The sequence below is a fragment of the Heloderma suspectum genome, chromosome Z, assembly GCF_057233095.1.
Source record: "Heloderma suspectum isolate Gila_16-S chromosome Z, 16-S_ref, whole genome shotgun sequence".
In the NCBI taxonomy this organism is placed as follows: Eukaryota; Metazoa; Chordata; class Lepidosauria; order Squamata; family Helodermatidae; genus Heloderma; species Heloderma suspectum.
This window is the reverse complement of record NC_139476.1, coordinates 14294030-14314254: the sequence shown is the minus strand read 5'-3', so window position 1 is coordinate 14314254 and position 20225 is coordinate 14294030. Positions and strand designations below refer to the sequence as shown.

At 48.1% G+C, this 20225-nt stretch overlaps 1 protein-coding gene across 2 annotated transcripts in view; it reads left to right on the top strand.

The window, feature by feature from the left end:
- Positions 1-6887: 6887 nt before the first annotated feature.
- TMEM59L (transmembrane protein 59 like) overlaps positions 6888-20225 on the top strand; it is a 33039-nt gene continuing 19701 nt past the window's right edge. Inside the window, exons 1-4 of one of the 2 annotated variants that reach the window (XM_084825409.1) lie at positions 6888-7567; positions 9964-10002; positions 15029-15134; positions 16809-16903. In XM_084825409.1, coding sequence (XP_084681535.1) covers positions 7382-7567; positions 9964-10002; positions 15029-15134; positions 16809-16903 — 426 coding nt within the window. In that variant the 5' untranslated portion in view covers positions 6888-7381. The remainder of the gene's footprint in view (positions 7568-9963; positions 10003-15028; positions 15135-16808; positions 16904-20225) is intronic. The other variant, XM_084825410.1, reaches the window with a different exon arrangement.

Here is a 20225-nt window from a genome sequence, read left to right as displayed (position 1 = left end):
AAGTGGCTGTCTCAAATTATCATCACACTGTTCTTTAACTCCATGGGGGCATAAATTCTCTAAATAAATAAATAAACAAACATCCTGACTGTTAGAGCAATACAACAATGGAAGTGATTCCCTAGGGAGGCGGTGGGCTCTCCCACACTGGAGGCCTTCAAGACGAGGCTGGACAGCCATTTGTCAGGGATGCTCTGGCTTGGATTCCTGCATTGAGCAGGGGGTTGGACTCGATGGCCTTGTAGGCCCCTTCCAACCCTACTAGTCTATGACTCTATGAAATAAGGATTGCTGACATAACATTCATGATGCATTTGGCATATTCAAAGCTCTCTAGAAAAATGTAAACACACACACACCTCACCTACCTCACAGGGTTATTGTGAGGCTAAAACAGAAAGGTCATGTCAGCCGCTTTGGGTTCCTTGGAGGAAAAAAGGTGAACTGTAAATATCATACTAACTTTTTAAAAAGCATCTTTGTTAATGATTATTAATAACAGATTGCCTTGATTCTGCTGTACATTTTCCACTTGGGCTTTTAAAAGGGGTGTCCGCCAGCAAATGATGTATGCAGGCTCAGTCGGAGGGGATTCAGAGAGGAGGATGTGTCTCCACCCGGGTGGCCCAGAGTGTGGGAGGCCGATATGCCCCCCCGCAGGGTTGGCGTTTTGGCAGGCCAGCCGCCTGCTGGGGACCCAAACGGGAACGCCGAGGCGCCCTGCTGCTTTCTGCCCCATGGCGTGGAAAACCGTTGGCGAATCGAACAGATGTTCGTTATCGGAGCGTCCCAAACATTCCTGGACCATGATGCCACCACTTTTCAAATACCCTTTCGCCGCCTCTGAAGACGGATGAGGCGTGCTGAGGATGCCAAGCGGTCGTCACGGGCCTGGTGAAAAATGAAGAGGGAGCCAAGTCGGGGTGACATCACTGGCAGGAAGGCAGCACACCTGGCAGCCACTGTCGCCACAGGTGTGACATCACTCATGGCCTGTCGGAAGCAGATCTCCACAGCACTGGAGGCATTTGTGTTTTCTGTCAACCGAGGAATGCTGATTTTAGAAAAAGGGACTCCAGATTCAAACACCAGCTCCAGCTCTGGGAGGGCTGAATGAAAATTCCAAGTTTCGTGACGTTTTCGCTGATCTGCTGTAGTAGCCAGAATGTTGGACCTGGAAAGAGGTTCAAATCCACTGCACGACCACAAAATCTTACTGAGCAACCTTGAGTTGAAACATTTTCTCACAGCCTAATCTACCTTGCAGGGGTGTTGTTAGGATAAAATGACTGGTGGAGCATGAGGTCAGAACGTCAAGCCCAAGGACCAAATCTGGCCCTCTAAGGTTCCCCAGAATGCCATGCCCCCTTCTTTTGGCCACACCCCCTTTCCCTCAACCACCCATCATTTGGTGTTTTCCTGGCCTTGGTGCAGCTTTGCACCATTATAAAAGTTGAAATGCTTCTCCTAAGGCTCAGTTATTGGCAGTAAGAGCTTTAAGCTAAAATATGCTGGCTTTTCTGGCCCTGCCCCTTTTGCCTTAGGCCTCGCCCACCATTGGAATGCAGCCCCCGAGAGCTTCTCTGGAATAGAATTTGGCCCTTGAGTTGAAAGAAGTTCAACATCCCTGATGTATACCAATTCCCCAAAGAGGCCCTCAGAGGACGGGCTGAGAGAAGAATAAGTATAATGAACCACAATAACATGCAAAGACATGTTTTTCAACAAACTTTAATCAGTTGATGGCACTAATTTTATTTATTGATTTATTACACTCCAAGGAAGTCGAGACTTTCTCCCCCGTTTTTGTTGTTGTTGTTGTTGTTCAGTCGTGTCCGACTCTTCATGACCCCATGGACCATAGCACGCCAGGCCTTCCTGTCCTGCGCTCTCTCCCGGAGCGTGCTCAAGTCCATATTCATTGCATCGGTGATGCTATCCAGCCATCTCATCCTCTGCCGTCCACTTCTCCTCTGGCCTTCAGGCTTTCCCAGCATCAGGGTCCTTTCCAGGGAGTTTTCTCTTCGCATTAGGTGGCCAAAATAGTTGAGCTTCAGGTTCAGTCTCTGTCCTTCCAATGAGCACTCAGGGTTGATTTCCTTTAGGATGGACTGATTTGCCCTCCTTGCAGTCCAGGGGACTCGTAAGAGTCTTCTCCAGCACCACAGTTCGAAAGCATCAGTTCTTCGGCGCTCAGCCTTCCTTACAGTCCAGCTCTCACAGCCATATGTTGCTACTGGGAAAACCATAGCTTTGATTAGACGGACCTTTGTCGGCAAGGTGATGTCTCTGCTTCTTACTGTGCTGTCTAGGTTGGCCATAGCTTTCCTCCCAAGGAGCAAGCGTCTTTTAATTTCATGGCTGCAGTCACCGTCTGCGGTGATCTTGGAGCCCAAGAAAATAAAATCTGTCACTGCTTCCATTTCTTCCCCTTTTATATGCCAGGAAGTGATGGGGCCAGATGCCCGTACAAACACGCAGTGATTGCAATCTTCTTCTTCCTCGTTTCTTAAGGAGAACTTTCAAATGTGCCCGTTCCACAGTTGGAATTGTGATGCTGAATGAGAGGCAAAAAGCCACCATGCAGTCCAAGAATTCAGGATCTGGATAATCTTTGCTGTCTCTTTTTTAAATAAGGTACTAGTCCTTATGTTTGTTACAATGCATCATTTCTTGGCTGCTCCTGGAGCAACAGAGAATGAGTCTGCGCTGTCTTGGCACCGCATTTTAAGAAGGACTTTGATAACTGGCGCATATCCAGAGGAGAGCAGCTGGAACAGTGAAGAGTCTAGAAACTAGGTCCTAAGGAACAGCTGAAAGAGATGGGATGTTTAGCCTGGAGAAAAGAAAGGTTAAATGTGGGGCATGACAGGTGTCTTCAAATATCTGAAGAGTTGTCATGCAAGTCCCTTCCAACTCTGGATTCTGCTTCAAGAAACTACAAGTCACAAGTGCCATCCTAGAAGAGGCATATCCTCCTGTGTGTGACAGAGAAGCAGAAATGCCTCTTCTAAAATACAGCCTGCTGAGAGACACGTGTACACCATCTAAAAACCCAGAACATCTCCCTATTTTTCTTGAGAGCAATTGCTTCCTCACCCGCCCCATTCGACTACATGTGCTATGGCACCCCAAGGTACTGTTCGCACTTCCTTTTGTTCACATCCCAGTTTTCTGTCGTAAAACATCCCAGGCTGTGAAGAAATAATTAAAATACACATAGGATCCAATAGCAAAGTAAAGGCAGACAAAGAAAGGAAAATCCTGCAAACCGGCCAAAAAGCAAACAGCGGGAATGGTAACAGAAACCCACCGGGCCAAACTGAGGGAGAATTCATACCACTGCTGAATTATCTGGTGCCCCTCTGTTCTTCAGGGAGGCTAACCCCATATATTTATGGAGAGCCAATAGGGCAGGAGTCTCAACCTTTGGGGGTTAGTGTACACATTTGGCATTTTGATAAAGTGCCCCAGGCACCACCACAAATTAGCTGCAGTAGGGGGGTGGAGGGCCTATCACAAAAATGTTGGGAGTGCCCCCCCCATGTTTGTGCATGCACATAACTGTGCATCCTGTGTGCCTGCTACTCGCTTTGGCTTCTCTAGCTCTCTGGTGCCTCCTTTGTAGTGACCCAGTTTGCACAATCAAAACAAGCCACTGTAGTTTGTTTTAATCCCTGGTGTGTGCTGGCATCATTTGCCTGATTACCTGTCCAGGCACAACTTGTTATGTCATCCAAACTTGGGAGGGGCAAACAACCTTCAAATAATCCAGGGCCTGTTGGTGGGTTATCTGAGGGTTGTTTTCCCCTCAAAGAAGCCAGGCAGCCTGAGTTCAGACAACACAACAAACCAGTAATGAGGCTAATGGTGCCCGGCATGCGCTACCAATTTAAACAAGCGACAGGTGCTTGTTTGATTATGCAAACTGGCCCTGTTTCATCCTTCCATTTCTTCCTTCTGTCTCCTCTCTCTCTCTCTCTCTCTCTGGCTCTTCTTTCTTTCTTTCTTTCTTTCTTTCTTTCTTTCCTTCCTTCCTTCCTTCCTTCCTTCTTCCTTCTGTTTTTCTGGCTCCTCTCTCTCTCTCTCACTCTCACTCTCTGTCTGACTGACTCCTCTTTCTCCATGTCTCCCCATCCCATGCAAGTGAATGGAACAATTTCTCCATTCATTTGCATGGGGCAAGAAAAGCCAAAAAATCATCTGGGGAGGGAGAGAAGGTCACCCTCTGCCAAGGACTTTGTTGCCCGAAGGGTCTTTGGTGGGGCGTGGACTTCACCACCCCTCCAGCCATTTTTGGCAAGGAAGACTTTTCAAGTCAATGGAGGAATCGTTCTACTCACTTGCAGGGGGGGAAACAGCTTGGCGGGCACCTCACCTACCTCACAGGGTTGTTGTATGGATAAATGGTGGGAAAACTGACTGTGTATGTCACCCAGAGATCCTTAGAAGGTTAGGGTTACATCCTCCATGCCATTAAAGTCATTTTCATTGATTAAGCATATTAATCATATGAGTTTGAGTTGGTTAATGTAACCAATCAATCAAATACATTGATTAATTAATATCTGTTTAAATTATGCCTTTGTATTAACTTTGTATTTGGGGGCTGGACTCGATGGTCTTGTAGGCCCCTTCCAACCCTACTATTCTATGAACTGTAGTCTGCTGAACTAGACAGGCCTTTGATTTGATCCAGCATGGATATTCTTACATAGGCTGCCCTTAGGATGAAGGCCGGGGTTAAAATACTACTACTACTACTAGATACTCCATCATTCCAACCCACAAAGTAATCCTCAAAGAATCTAAAAACCGTCATAAAAACGCAGTTAATAAACCTCCAAATGAACATAAAACGTAGAAGTAGCAGTTAACAATGCAATTTTACAAATGTCATAGATTATTTAATTAGGGTGCAGTTCTACACATGCTTAGACAGAAAAGTTCTACAGCTGCCAGCACCTGTGCTGGCTGCGGAATGCTGGGAGCTATAGGACTTCCTGTCTAAACATGCATAACATTGTGCCTTTAATCCGTCAGAGTTGTCTTTAAATGGGGTTGACACAGTGTCCTGCCCCAACTGGAGGAGTCCTCCTCAGAGGAGGAGCTAGAGGCCCCAGAAGCCCAGGATACCCCAGACCAGGGACTGCCACCAGCCCCACAGGAGCCTGAACCCTCAGGGGGACTGGCTGCAGGGCTGTCCCGGTCAGGAGACAAGGACTCCGCAGGAGCAGGCTCTGGAAAGGGAGCTCTGATTGCTGCAGCTGAGCTCTGGGTGGGGCCCAGCTGGTTTTGGGCTTAAAAGCCTTCACTGGAAACCCAGAGGGGGTTGGAACAACTTGGTCCTTCCAGCCTCTGCCGTGCATGAGTGTTACCTCCTAAATCAGGCCCTGTGATTGATGCTCTGTTTCCTGACTTTCTGGACTGCCTAACAACCCTGATTTTGGACTGTGTAACGTGCCTGACTGATTTACTGTGTTTGACATCTGGCTTGTGATCTTGACTGCTCCTGCCTGATCCTGTTGCCTGCCTGTGTTCTGACCTCTGCCTGGATTTTGAGCGCTCCTGCCTGAGCTTAAACCTCCTTGGACTGAAACCTGTGTGCTCGACCATTGGCTTATCAGCTTGACTGCTCTATTGCATCGCTCCCTGTATTTGCTTACAAACAGCCAAGACTCCGTCTAGAGCAGGACACACAGGCCTAATTGTAACAGAAACACCCCAAATAGCTTGTCTTTTTAAACAGACCTTTCAATAACACAGAATAAGCTTTTCAGAAGAGCGTTAAGAATCAGCTGTGCCGTAAAAAGGCATTTCCAGCAATTCCTTCCTTTCAAAGGATCCAGTTTCTGGCTCAGCCTTCCCCAACCTGGGGCCTTCCAGATGTTGGACTAGAACTCCCAGCATAGCCCAGCATGCTGGGAGCTGTAGTCCAACACATCTGGAGGGCCCAAGTTTAGGAAAAGCTGGTGAGGCTTTCGGTCTCAGAAGAGCACTGATACCCCGGGATACTCCAAGGACTGCAAAAAGCGAGAAGAAGGAAAACATTCTCCTTAGGTAAGGTGCAGAATGGGGCCAAATTCTGCCCTCAAACATTTTCAAATAACTCTACATGTAGAAATAAATATTCTAGATAAGTAACAGTGGATTAAATGGTAGTGGGGCACGCTCAGGTGATGCAAAGGCAGGCCCCATGCACAAGGCAAGCCAAAGGCAGCTAATCAGAGGCACAATTTTCAGGCAGCCCATGCCTCTGAGCATGCACAGAGAGGCCCACACTCAACAGCCTGTGTGCCAATTTAAGGAGAACGTCCCGTTGAGCTCGCTTCCGCATGAGCCTGTTTACGAAACCTTTATTTTCAGCCCCAGTACCTCTTTGTAGTTATGATGCCTCATGGCATCCTTGGTCTTTCATTCTCTTCCCACATCCACAAATGAGCCCCAGCACCTGTTTTTCTGTTTTTTAAGACATGGCTGATTTGGGTGCATCCGTCCTTGCTCCCTGGTGCCAAGACCCCCAGCACCTCTCTTTACAAGCTGTACCTCCTGCCTTGGCTACCTCCATCTCTCACCTACCTTTTCTTCTTTCAGCCCCTGCACCTTTCTTTCATCTTAGTAACTTCCAGCTTGGCTGCATCCCTTTCGTCCTCTCCTCCTTCTGCCCCAGCACCTCTCTTTATTAGTCATGCCCCACTTGAATGCACCCAGCTATCTATTCCTCCCTTTTGAGCCCCAGCAACAATCTTTCCTAGCCATTCCTCCTTCTTTGCGCCTCTTTCTTAGCCACCTCCACCATGGCTGTGTTCGTTCCTTGCCCACCTCTTCCTTTCTTGCGCTCCAGCACTTGCATTTCCTATTGCATACGTCCTTCTTTTTCTCCCGTCTTTCCGTGAGCCCCAGCACCTCTCTCTCTTAGCCGCCTCCAACTTGGCCGCATCCTTGCCTCCCTCTCTCTCTCTCTCTCTCTCCTTTCCTCCTTGCGCCCCGGCACCGCTCTTTCCTCTCATCCCCTCCCTCCCCTCCGTGAGCCCCGGCACCTCTCATTCCCTCCGTGAGCCCCAGCACATGTCTTCCGTAGCCGTCCCCACCTTGGCCGCACCCTTGCCTCTCTCTTCCCCTCTCTCCGTCTTCCTCTTCTCCTCGCGCCCCGGCACCTCTCTCCTCCGCCCGTCCAGCCCTCCCCGCCTCTCTCCCAGGCTGCTCCGCTGCTCGCCCGGCCGGCGCGCCCCCGACGCCTCTCCTCCGCCGCCCGCGCCTGCTCCAGGGTGCTTGCGCGGCCGGCTCGCCGTCCTCGTCCAGCTGCCGCAGCCCCCGGGCGCGCGGAGGAGGCCCAGCGCCTCCAGCCCTTCCCAGAGCCACCCCGGGCGGGCACCGCACCATGGCCCGGAGCGCCGCGCCGCCGCCGGTGCTGCTGCTGCTGCCGTTGCTCCTGCTGCCCTCGGCCGCCGCCTCGGCCGCCACGGCGCCGCCGGACGGGCGCGACCCCTTCGCCGCCGAGCTGGGCGACATCTCCGCCTGCCAGGCGCGCTGCACGCGGAGCCTCCGCCAGGCGCCCCCCGCCAAGGTAACCGCGGCGCCCGGCACGGCGGGCTGCGGGCCGGGGCCCTCCCTTCGGGGCAGGGGCTGCGCCTGGCCCCAGCGGGGGAGATCCAGCTCCGCCTCCTCCCCGGCTTCACCTTTTAGAATCAAGCTCTATTTTAAAAAGAAAAGAAAGTATTGTCATTGTCATTATTCCATTACGCAAACCGGCCTGCCTGGCCCCACGGAAGGACACGCGCCCCTGCCTCTGAGCACCTTTCCTGGGCTTCGCATTTTAAAATCAAGCTATATTTTAAGAAAGGAAAGAAAGGGACATTTTAGTTGTTGTTGTTGTTGTCGTCGTCATTATTATTCCTGCATCCATATTTCTATGATGCAATCGTATCACTCCTGGAAGTGGAGCTCAGAAATCCAGAAATGTGTAATGACGATGAAAACAGTACAAAGGGGTGTGTGGGGGGGAAACAGCAGTAACAAAATATCGAAATATTATATGATGTTTTTCTCCTCCTGCCCACCACGGAATCAGGGAAGAAGGAAGGAGAGGAGCGTCCATCTTTCCGAGGCTAGGAGGAGGGGGAGGAAAGAGGGGAAAAGAGAGAAGCTAACCCCCAAACAAATCAATTTGCACAAACATAGAGAGTTTTGTGTGTGTTTTAAATAAGAAATGTCCCATTTAAACATATTTATTTTGATAAACATGTGGAGGGTTTTTTTGTGGGGGTGGGGATGCTTACTGGTCTGTTTTATTCCAGCTTATCTGTGCCCTTTTGCAACAGCTCAGTTTGGCATTTTCCCCTGCCTCTTTTGCTTTGTGCAGGTGTCAGTCTGTCACAGACAATCCCCCTGCCACACACACATTTTTTGGTGGATACCCATTTTATAAAGGCTTTGATTTTGGCTTTTCAGGCTTTCCCACCCCACCAAAAGGATCTCTGTTTGGTCTGTGTCAGAGGCTGCAATCCTATACCCACTTACCCAGGAGTAAGCCCAATTACACTCAGTGGGGATTACATCTGAGTAGACTTTTATGATTCCCAAGGAAGCTAAAAAGCCCCCCCCCCCCTTACAGGTGTACACAGAATACGTTACTCGTTTTTTTGGTATTCATTTTTGAATCAAATAAAAAGCCATGCTCTGGTTCCAGAGTCAGAACTGTGTTTATAAAGGGGGGGGGGGAGATATCCTAAATCACAATTAGGAAATCCATTCCATCACTGCAATGGATGGAAAATGATTTTTTGTCCTCTCTGTCTCCAGAAGTTGCCATTCAGGCCACAAAGAATGTCACATCATCTAATGGAGTGGGTAAAGGGAGAGGTGTGTTGTGCAATTTAAAAAAAATTAAAACAGGCTGAAGTTATGTGGTCTGCTATAGTTTATTAAAAATGAGCGGTTTAACCTTGCTGGATCACTCCAAAGAAAGGCCCATCTGGTCCAGTCTTTGGTTTCCAACATTCATTCATTCCAGAATGATGGAGGGAACAATCATTTGTTGTTTGTCCCCAACAAACAAACAACTCGTCCCCAACATCTGGTACTCAAAGGTATACAGCCTCTAAACATGGAGCTGTCATGATAGGTTGCCCTAGAATATCCTAGGAATTACTGCACTGGTTTAGATCCTTGTTCCCAGGAGCTGGTATTTTGGAAGCCAACTTTCTCGGAATGCGGACGTTCTGTCCTGTTCTGGCTGCTTTTAAGAAGGGTGTTGACAAATTGGAATGGGCTCAGAGGAGAACGGCCTGGATGAGGTCTGGAAAACATGTCCTAATGGTTGGAAGAGCTGGGTGTGTTTAGCCTGGAGACAAGAAAGTTAAGGTGAGACTTTTAAATATCAGAACAGCCGTCAGGCAGAAGGTGGGGCAGTCTAGATGACCTTTGAGACCCCTTCCAAATTCTATGATTCTGTAGTCTAGCTGAATATGGCCAGGTGGACATCCCTGGGATGTTCGCAAAGAAGGCGTAGATGAGAAACTTTTCTTCCACAATCTCTGTTGTCTCCTGTAGACCAGCCAACCCCACAACCTATTGCTTCAGAAAGCAGGACTAGAACAATGGGTAGAAATTGCAGGAAAGCAGAGTTGCTGCTCTCCAGATGGCTACAACTCCCATAATCCCTAACCATTGGCCCTGCTGGCTGGGGTGGATGGGAGTTGACATCCAAAACATCTGGAGGGCACCTAGTTGCTTACTCCTGATCCAGCCCCAGTATCCTGTTTCCAACAGGGATCAGCTAGATGCCTATGGAGAGTCGCAGCCAGGTCATGAAGGTGATGCAGATGGGACTTTTTCTGGCTTAGATGCTGCTTCTGATAATGATCCAATTACAGCTGACTATTTTTTTCCCTTATATGGATTATTGGGTCTTCCTTAGATTCATTTGAATGATTAAATGTCTTGTTTTGTGTTTTTTAAAAGGGTTTATCAAGTCACCTTGATAACATCTACGATAGAAAGGTAGGGTGTAAATAGTAGCAGTCAATAAATAAATTCCATGACATTTGTCTATAATTAGAGATATACTGCCTCTGAATTTGAAGGGGAGCAAATATGCACTGTCCCGTAAAAGATGGAGGAAATATGCACTCGGTTCCTCCAGAAAGGTAGGACTGGAACCAACAGGTTCAAATTACAAGAAAGGGGATTCAATGAACCATTTGGAAACATACCCCGATGGTATGAGCTTTTAGCCAGAAGGTCAAGACTGCCTTGCAAAGTGGTCGTTTTTAAGAAGAAGCTGGACGTCTCCCGGATCAGAGATGCTGTAGATTCCCTGCATCGGCAGGAGGATGGATTAGATGACCTTCGAGGTCCCTTCTATGGCTCTATAGTATAGCACAGTCAATAAGTAAATTACAGAAAAACAAACTGCAAAAGAGCCTCGTGGCACCTGAAAGACCAACATGTCTATCGCAGTGTAAATTTATACAGATAAAACTTCTGCCATCAATAGTTTTAGCCCGTAGAATATTCTGCTACAATAAATTAACTCGTCTTTCAAGGTGACTCAGGTCTCTTGACTGCAGGCTTTCCCAGCCTGGTGCCCTCCAGAGGTTTTGGACTTCATCTCCCATCAGCCCCAGTATGGCCTGTGGTCAGGAATGCTGGGAGCTATAGTCCAAAAACTCAGGGGGGTTCCAGGTTGGGGAAACCCCACATGCGCTGTAAGGTCTGTGGGGCAGCATCTAGTTCTGACTTCTCAACCTAGTGACCTCCAGATGTTTAGGACTACAAGTCCCAGAATTCTGGCCTTTGGCTGTGATGGCTGGGGCCGATGGGCTTTGAAGTCTACAACATCTGGAGGACACTGGTTTGGGAAGTCTGGCCTGGTCAGTGTCTAGCTTACGCCTCTCTGCAAAGCTCTGTGCACATGGATAGTGCCCTAGAAACAGCATCAGTAGGAACTGCAGATGCCAGAATGTGAACGTCACCCAATATATTGGCCGGCTTCAGGACAGATGAAAGAAAAGTCCTTTTTCCCATGCTGTGGAATTCAGTGTGAGAAGTCGTGGCTACAAGATAGTGTGAGCGTGATTAGCTTAGAGGCTACTGTAAAAGGGGATGAGACAAATACAGGGAGGAGGTTTGATGCCTATTGTGGGCATATTTTCCCCTTCCCTCCCCATCCATTTTCCCTTTTGTGTAGGGTCTTTTTTAAAAAAATGCTTGCTTGCTTAATTAATTAATTAATGATTATTAAATTCTCCATGGTCAGAGGCAACCTTTCTCTGCATACCAATAGGAAAAGCCTGTGGTTCAGTGTGGCTGCTTTGCATTCAAAAGATCCCAGATCCAGAGAAACCCTGGAGAGCCGTTGCTGGTCAGTGTAGATCAGACTTATCTATACTGTTTTTGACAGGAGAGCCAAGCAGAGCCTGGTGCAAAAAGACATATGCTTAGAATGAAAAGAACTGAATGGAGATCCTACATGGTGAGCTAAGAACTGTCTCCAGTGTCAAATGGAAGAGAGCTGGTTCTTTGTTGAACCCTAGAACACCGAATGTGCATGCACATAGGCTGGTAGGCCTTTTTCTGGACTAGTAACTTTTTTGTGTTAATCTGAGTCACTCCCTCTTCCCTCTAATATATTGTGTTTTAGTGCAGGGGGTAGGCCACCCCGGTACCCTCCAGATGTTTTGGACTACAGCTCTCATAACTCCTGACCATTGGGCATGCTTTGGCTGGGGCAGATGGGAACTGTAGTCCCAAAAATCTGGAGGGCACCAGGTTGCCTGCACCTGTAGGGTATTGTTTTCAAAGTAGTGAGTGTTTTCCGGAAATTACCTGGGAGTAAGCCCAATCCAATTCAGTGGGTCTTACTTCTGAGTAATGCATAGACTTGGATTACAAATGTCTTCTTAATCCACAAGGATATTGTGGAATCCTGGGGTTGGAATAAGAGAGAGAGAAGATGATCTCGCTCTTTGACCATACTCGGTAACTATCTTTACAGAACAAAACCCTCTCTACAATTTGTGCATTTTAGGCCTACAGGAAATTGCTCCAAAACCCACTAGACCGTGGACAGTCTGTGGGTATATAGACAATCATCATCATATCAGTTATGCGTTCTTTTAAAGACATCATGCATTTCCCCTCTTGAGCTCTTGACTCTGTCAGGTCATTTGGATCCCTGGTTTTTCACAAACTCGTAATCCTCAAAATAAATATTCTGAGCATTTCAGCAGCCCTTTTAGCATGTTCAAAGCATATTGCATAACACTATTTTGGTATTTACAATGACCCGGTAAGGTAGGCCGGTCCAAATACCAATGTATTGCAGGTGTCGAAACCTGAGGTTGAGAGAGACTGACTCCTTTGCCAGAGATTTCCTAGGCTAGAGAGTTCATAGAATCATAGAAGAGTAGGGTTGGAAGGGGCCTACAAGACCATTTAGTCCAACCCCCTGCTCAGTGCAGGAATCCAAATCAGAGCATCCCTGACAGATGGCTGTCCAGCCTCCTCTTGAATGCCTCGAGTGTGGGAGAGCCCACTACCTCCCTAGTTGATAGTAGAGGCAAGATTTAAACCCGTCTCTTATCTGCCACCTCACACTAGCAGCCCCTTCCATTTCCAATTTTAGAAAACTGGGAGTAACAGTACTTACCTTTTGTCTGGCACTGATTGTGTGTTTTAAATGCCTGGCATTTTAGTAACCCATTCAACGATCCTTTAAGGCAGGAGTGTTGAATAGTGCTGTGCTGGAAATTTCTTCCATCTTTTTTTTGACCATCCTCATTCAGTTTGATAGAAGAGAAATTGCTTTCAAAAAGAAATTCAATGGTAAAGAAATTTTGGATAAATTCTTGTGGGCTGGGTTTGGGTTTCTTGGTCTTGCCTTGCTTAGGAGTTGGCTGAGGAGTGAGCACAAGTGTCCTGGTTTCCATTGTACGATCATCTCTCTGGCCCCCTGCAGCCTCCTCACCTTCCCACACGTCAATTAAAGCCCCGTTTAAGGCACCATGAGGTAATTCCTCCCATGGTGCTTTCTCAGATCAGAAAGTGTGGGCAGCTTGGGTGGCTACCTGTGATTAGGTAAGCTCCAAAACTCCACAAAATAAATTATAAAACATTCTGAATGAGGCAGAACAATGGAAGCCTCCTTCATGTGCGGAGAAAATGTTCAGGAAATTGGAGGACTGATTTCGGCAGAGCACAGACTCCACCTCATCCCTGGAGCCGGACACAACACTGCCCCCACCTGCATTGAGGTGGATGCAAGCTGGGGGCCGGCCTGCCAAGACCGCTGATGCTGTTGCAGCACGAAAACACGCAAAACCCTGACCAAAAAAGAAAGAAGCCGTGCTACAAGCCCTGCCGATGGGGAGCCTGACCTGGGAGAAACGGATGAGAATTTCTCCTCCCCCTGGAGAAATTCAGCGAAGTGGTCTCCCCGATTTCTCTGCCCACAAGTAAGGTGGAGAATTTCAAGAGGCCACTGTGCACAGCTGTTGAATCTCTTTCAGCCCAGGAGCCAAATTCCATTTCGAAGAAGCTCTCAGGGGCCAAATTCCAGGATATTTTAGCTTTAAGCTCTTACTGCCAGGGCATGTCAACATTTTAGAATGGGGAAAAGCTGCAGCAAAGTAGGGAAATGACTAAACAATTGGTGGTCAGGGCAAAGGGGGTGTGACCGGTGGAAGGGTGTGCGGCCATCTGGTGAAACCTGGAGGGCAGGGCAGATTTGGCCCCCAGTTCTGAGGTTCCTTGCCTCTGCTTTAAGGCAGTCCAATATTATTCAGCCCCACAGCGTAGACGTGTTTGCTGGGAGCTAGGTGGTAAGTTTTTGGCTTGTTTGTTCTTGTACAGTTCCTGCCTCTTCATCTGCATAGCCCCACACTGGGCGCTGTGTCTTGGTCATGCTGGAACGTGACAAAGAGATGGAACCTTGGTTGATTTGAGAGCGCCAGTGTGGTATACTGGTGAGAGTGTCGGGCTGGGACTCGGGACTCAATGGCTACTAGTCTTGCTGGCTATGTGCTATCTCCAGGACCAGAGGCAGTGAGCCTATGTACATCCATCGCTGGGGAACATGGGTGGGAGGGTGCTGTTGCGTTCGTGCTTGTGGGTCTCCTATCAACAGCTGGTTGGCCACTGTGTGAACAGAATGCTGGATTAAATGGACCTGATCTTGGTCTGATCCAACAGGGTTCTTCTTATGTTATTATGTCCCCATTTGGCCACGAACCTCAGTGACTTTCAGCCTCACCTGCCTTATAGGGTTGTTTTGAGGATAAAATGGAGATTTGGAGGACCATGTCGGCCACTTTGGGGTCCTTGCAAGAGGAAAAAAAACATCAGATATAAGCGTAATAATAATTTTTAAAAAGTCGGAACTGGTCTTTATAAATGTATGTGTGTGTATGAGATGGCAGTCTTCAAATATCTGGAGAGCTGTCCTGCAGAAATTGGAGCATAATTTTATTTATTTATTTATTGCATTTATACCCCGCCTTTTTTCCACTTGCAAGGAACCCACGGCGGCTGACATTATCCTCCCCCTCCTCTCCATTTTAGCCTCACAACAACAACCCTGTGAGGTGGGTTGGGCTGAGAGTCTGTGACTGGCCCAAAGTCACCCAGTGAGCTTCCATGGCCGAGTGGAGACTAGAACCCGGATCTCCTGGCTCCCGGTCCAACACTCTTGCCACTACACCACACTGGCTCTCATAATTTAAATTATGGCTCTCATAATTGTTCTCTGTTGCTCCAGAGGCAGGACTAAAACTGATGAGAGGAAATTGCAGGGTGGGGGCAGGTTTTGACTAAACATTAGGCAAGCTATGCTGGCTGGGGGAGTATGGGAGTTCTAGTCCAACACATCTGGAGGGCCCTAGGTCAAGAAAGGCTATTCGGTAGTTGTATAAATTGGTTCCAAAGCATAGTGTCTCTCATGGACCGCCATCCTGCACTCGCTGAGTTTGGGGGAATGCGATTGTATCTGCATCTCTTAATCCCCCGCCCCCAATTCCCTTTCCCCCAGGATGCTGTTCTCAATGCCTGTTACCGTGGCTGCCGGCTGTTTTCCATTTGTCATTTTGTGGACGCCAGCGCCAAGCTGAATGCAACCAGAGCCGAGTGCGAATCGGGTAAGACGGTGTCTGCCTGTCCCTCCTCTTGCTTCCTGTCCTCCTCCCCCTCCTTTTAAGCCCCATCCCCCCCCCCCATGCCCAGTTACACTATCCAGAGCTTCTCTCTCCCACTTAGTGCTGTCATCTCCCTTGCTTTTTCGGAGCTTCTGCAACAGATTCCCACAGGCAGCAAAAGTGCAGGTGGGGACAAAGCAGCCCCCCACCCCCCATCCCTCCAACTCCCATCTTCCCAAAGCAGGCTCAAAGCAGGGACAAGAGAACCTGTGATTTCCAGAAGCTTGCCTTGCAAAGATTAATTATTGTGATACGTTGCTGTAAGCCTCTTCAGACGCCACCTTGGAAAGCTGCGGAGTTATTTATTTTTTACTTTTAAAAATCGATTTTCTTTAAAGTATGTTTTTATCCCGTCACTCAGCCAAAAAGGCTCCCAGAATGGCTAACAAATCATCAGTTAAAGAAGGCAGTTCCTGCCCGCAGGCTAACAATGATATACAAGGGAAAAGGGAAGGGGAGGGAAGAGGAAAAAGACTTAATTATTTCAGCGGGGCTGCTGGAATAGGCCTGCTTACTGTCTCATCGTCCTTAGCACAGCCTGCTGGAGGTGAATTTTTAAAAATAAAATAAATCCCACCCCGTTAAAGTGACAGTGCTTGGTGCTGCTGTCCCATTTCCTGCACTCCAAGAAACAGCTGAATTGCTGATTTAAGAAGGGCCCTGCTTAATCCCTGTCATATCCAGCCTACAGTTTCCGACAGTGGTCAGCCAGAGTCTTTGGGAAAGTTCGCAATAAGGGTATAGAGGCAACAGACCCTTTGTTCCCCAGCCACTAGTTATTCAGAAATAGACTTCCTTTTGAACACAGAGGCTCTACCCAGCTACCATGATGTGCTAATAGACTTAGTACACAATCACCTTCCTGTATAGGACTAAAGGTCGAGCTAATCCAGGGGTGCAGAACATCAGGACTGGGGACCAAATATGGCCTGCCTGGTGTCCCACTCTGGCCCTCCGGGGTCCTCCAGAAGGCAACATCCCCTTCCCCCAACCTCCATTCTTTGGGGAGTTCCCCAGTTTTTGTGCAGTTTCTTCCTATTCTGAAAGGTTGAAATGCCTCTCCTGAAGCTTAATGAGTGGCAGGAAGAGCATTACGCTAAAATAGGCTGGTATTTTTGATATTTTGGGATTCGGCCCTTTTGCCCAAGGCACCACCCCTTTTGTCTTTGGCCCTGCTGCCCTGGGACGCAGACACCCCTGAGAGCTTCCCCCAAAGGGGGATTCGGCCCGTGGGATGAAAGGATTTAAACACCCTGGGTCTAGTCTTTTCAGGACAGCTGTCAGCCAGATGCCTGTGGGAAGCAAAGGATGCAAGCTAAAGCCGTCCACTGTGATCCCCTACACATCCCATATCGTATTTGCAGGTACACTGCCCCTGAACATGGAGGCTGCATTAACTATCACAGCCTTATCGCCATTGGTATAAATATATCCTCTGTGAATTTGTGGGATCCCCTTTCAAAGCCACCTAAGCCATCGTGCATCCTGTGGTGGTGAGTTCCACACATTCATTTGCTCAGGGTCCTAGCTAAAAAAAACACCCAAAGTAGATCTCACAGCTCTTGCCCATATCCAATTGTCCTTTTTCTCCATCTCCCCCTTTCTTGGACTTTGTAGCCTGTACGGAAGCTTACATTGGCGGCGAGGAGCAATTTGGTTGCACGACGGGATGCAGAATGCAGCTGCCAGAGGTGGGGAGTAGAGGAGAAAAGGTCAGTGTCTCCCATCCTTTTTCCCATCAGTGAATGTGGGCATCATCATAGTCGTTGTCGTCACCATCATCATCATTAATTGTAAACCTCCTGAACTGGTTTCAGAAAGGCAGTGCTGTTGTTGTTGTTATTGTAAACTGCCTCTATTGGGTTCAGAATTGCAGTATAGAAATACTATTATTATTGATGATAACAATAACAATAATATATCATCAGCAGCAAAAGATGAATTGGAGGGCTTGTTATATCCTGCCTTTCTGCCTTAGGTGGCCAACAGTAAAAAAACCCAAAAGGAAATCTTCATTAAAACTAGGGATGTACGAAAGTCACTTACCTTTCGCAGATTATGTTGATGGTGGGGGAGGCGCTCCGTCCCTCCCCCGGAATCCTGGCCGGCCGGCTGTGCTCTGCAGGGGTTCTGCGGAGCCGCCAGCCAGCTCCGCCAGCAGCCGGACATCCGGCCGCTGGCTAGCAGGGACGCAAATGGCGGTGGCCATAGCTGCTGCTGTTTGTGTCCCTGCAGTCAGCTGTGATAGGCTACGTAAATGTTTACATAGCCTATAACATCTGACTTAAAAAAAACCCAACAACAACGCGCGTACGCAAATGACGGCCACATTTGCCACAGCCACATTTGCCACAGCCACACCATGGCCACATTTGCGTTCCTTATTTTGGCACGTCTTAGTCTACGTCAAGATTTACGTAGACTAAGACGGCGAAAATAAGGGGAACGCAAATAGCATAGCGGACGCTACGCTATTTGCATTCCCCTTATTTTCGCTGTCTTAGTCTATGTAAATCTTGACGTAGACTAAGACGTGCCAAAATAAGGAACACAAATGGCGGCGGCCATGGCTGCCGCCATTTGCGTATGTGCGTTGTTGTTTTTTTAAAAAAAAGTCAGACGTGATAGGCTACGTAAAGATTTACGTAGCCTATCACATTTTTTTTAAAAAAAACCTAGGCGTGATAGGCTACGTAAATCTTTACGTAGCCTATCACGTCTTTTTTTTTTTTTAACTGGAAATGGCGGCGGCGGCGGCCGGTCGGAAGACTGGCCGCTGCCGCCGCCGAACCGCTGCTGGAGCTGCCACCGGAGCCGCCACCACCAGGAAGATCCGCCCCAGGTAAGTCTCGTCCTGGGGGGGGGGCAGACCGTTCTGCCACCGATTACGGGGGGCCGAATGAGCTGGCATTCGGCCTCCCCGAGATCTGTGGCGGAATTCTCTGGCATCCCTAATTAAAACGTAGCGCAGAAACAATTAAATTAAAATACAGCCATCAAAAAAATAAGCAGCACTACCCATAAATAGTAAAATCAGGAGATCAGCTTTCCCCAATCTGGCACCCTCCAAATGTGTTGGGCCACAATGCCCATCATCCCCAGCTAGCATTCAGCCATGCTGGCTGGGAATGATAGGTTTTGTAGTCCGACACATCCAAAGGTGCAGGAGATGGATGAAATGAAGCATTCACAAGTGTTGCCAATGCAATTATGATGTTGCTGATCCAGGTGCTGCCGCACCTTGGCCGATGAATCAAGGCATTTAAAATTTGCACATGGTTTAAAGCAGCCTGAAACTGAAGCTCCTGTTGTTGCTCCGTGATGTGCTTTCCCACCTGCATGGAGGAAAGAGAAGAGAGGGAGAAGGGGCAGTTGCCATCAGCCATCTTTATGAGTTGTTGTTCAGTCGTTCAGTCGTGTCCGACTCTTCGTGACCCCATGGACCATAGCACGCCAGGCCTTCCTGTCCTGCGCTCTCTCCCGGAGCGTGCTCAAGTTCATATTCATTGCATCCGTGATGCTATCTAGCCATCTCATCCTCTGCCGTCCCCTTCTCCTTTTGCCTTCAGTCTTTCCCAGCATCAGGGTCTTTTCCAGGGAGTTTTCTCTTCGCATTAGGTGGCCAAAATATTGGAGCTTCAGCTTCATTATCTGTCCTTCCAATGAGCACTCAGGGTTGATTTCCTTTAGGATGGACTGATTTGACGTCCTTGCAGTCCGGGGGACTCGTAAGAGTCTTCTCCAGCACCACAGTTCGAAAGCATCAATTCTTCGGCGCTCAGCCTTCCTTATAGTCCAGCTCTCACAGCCATACATTACTACTGGGAAAACCATAGCTTTGATTAGACGGACCTTTGTCGGCAAGGTGATGTCTCTGCTTCTTACTATGCTGTCTAGGTTTGCCATAGCTTTCCTCCCAAGGAGCAAGCGTCTTTTAATTTCATGGCTACAGTCACTGTCTGCGGTGATCTTGGAGCCCAAGAAAGTAAAATCTGTCACTGCTTCCATTTCTTCCCCTTCTATATGCCAGGAAGTGATGGGGCCAGATGCCATGATCTTAGTTTTTTTAATGTTGAGTTTCAAACCAGCTTTTGCACTCTCCTCTTTCACCCTCAACAAGAGGCTCTTGAGATCCTCTTCGCTTTCTGCCATTAGGGTGGTATCGTCTGCATATCGGAGGTTGTTGATAATTCTCCCGGCAATCTTAATTCCGACCTCTGATTCATCCAACCCGGCATTTCTCATGATGTACTCTGCATATAAGTTAAATAAGCAGGGTGACAATATGCAGCCTTGTCGTACTCCTTTCCCAATTTTGAACCACTCGGTTGTTCCATGTCTGGTTCTTACTGTTGCTTCTTGACCCTCGTACAGGTTTCTCAGCAGACAGGTAAGGTGGTCTGGTACTCCCATCACTTTAAGAATTTGCCACAGTTTGTTGTGATCCACACAATCAAAGGCTTTAGCGTAGTCAATGAAGCAGAAATAGACGTTTTTCTGGAATTCTCTTGCTTTCTCCATGATGCAGCGAATGTTGGCAATTTGATCTCTAGTTCCTCTGCCTCTTCTAAACCCAGCTTGTACTTCCGGTAGTTCTCGGTTCGCATACTGCTGAAGCCTAGCTTGTAGGATTTTGAGCATCACCTTGCTGGCATGTGAAATGAGCGCAATTGTGCAGTAGTTTGAACACTCTTTGGCGTTGCCCTTCTTTGGAATTGGAATGTAAACTGACCTTTTCCAGTCTTGTGGCCACTGTTGAGTGTTCCAGATTTGTTGGCATATTGAATGCAGCACTTTAACAGCATCATCTTTTAGGATTTTAAATAGCTCGGCTGGAATACTGTCATCTCCGCTAACTTTGTTGTTAGTAATGCTTCCTAAGGCCCACTTGACTTCACTCTCGAGGATGTCCGGCTCAAGTTCAGTGACCGCACTATCATGGCTATCAGGGACATTCAGATCTTTCCTGTATAGTTCTTCTGTGTATTCTTGCCACCTCTTCTTAATCTCATCTGCTTCTGTTAGGTCCCTGCC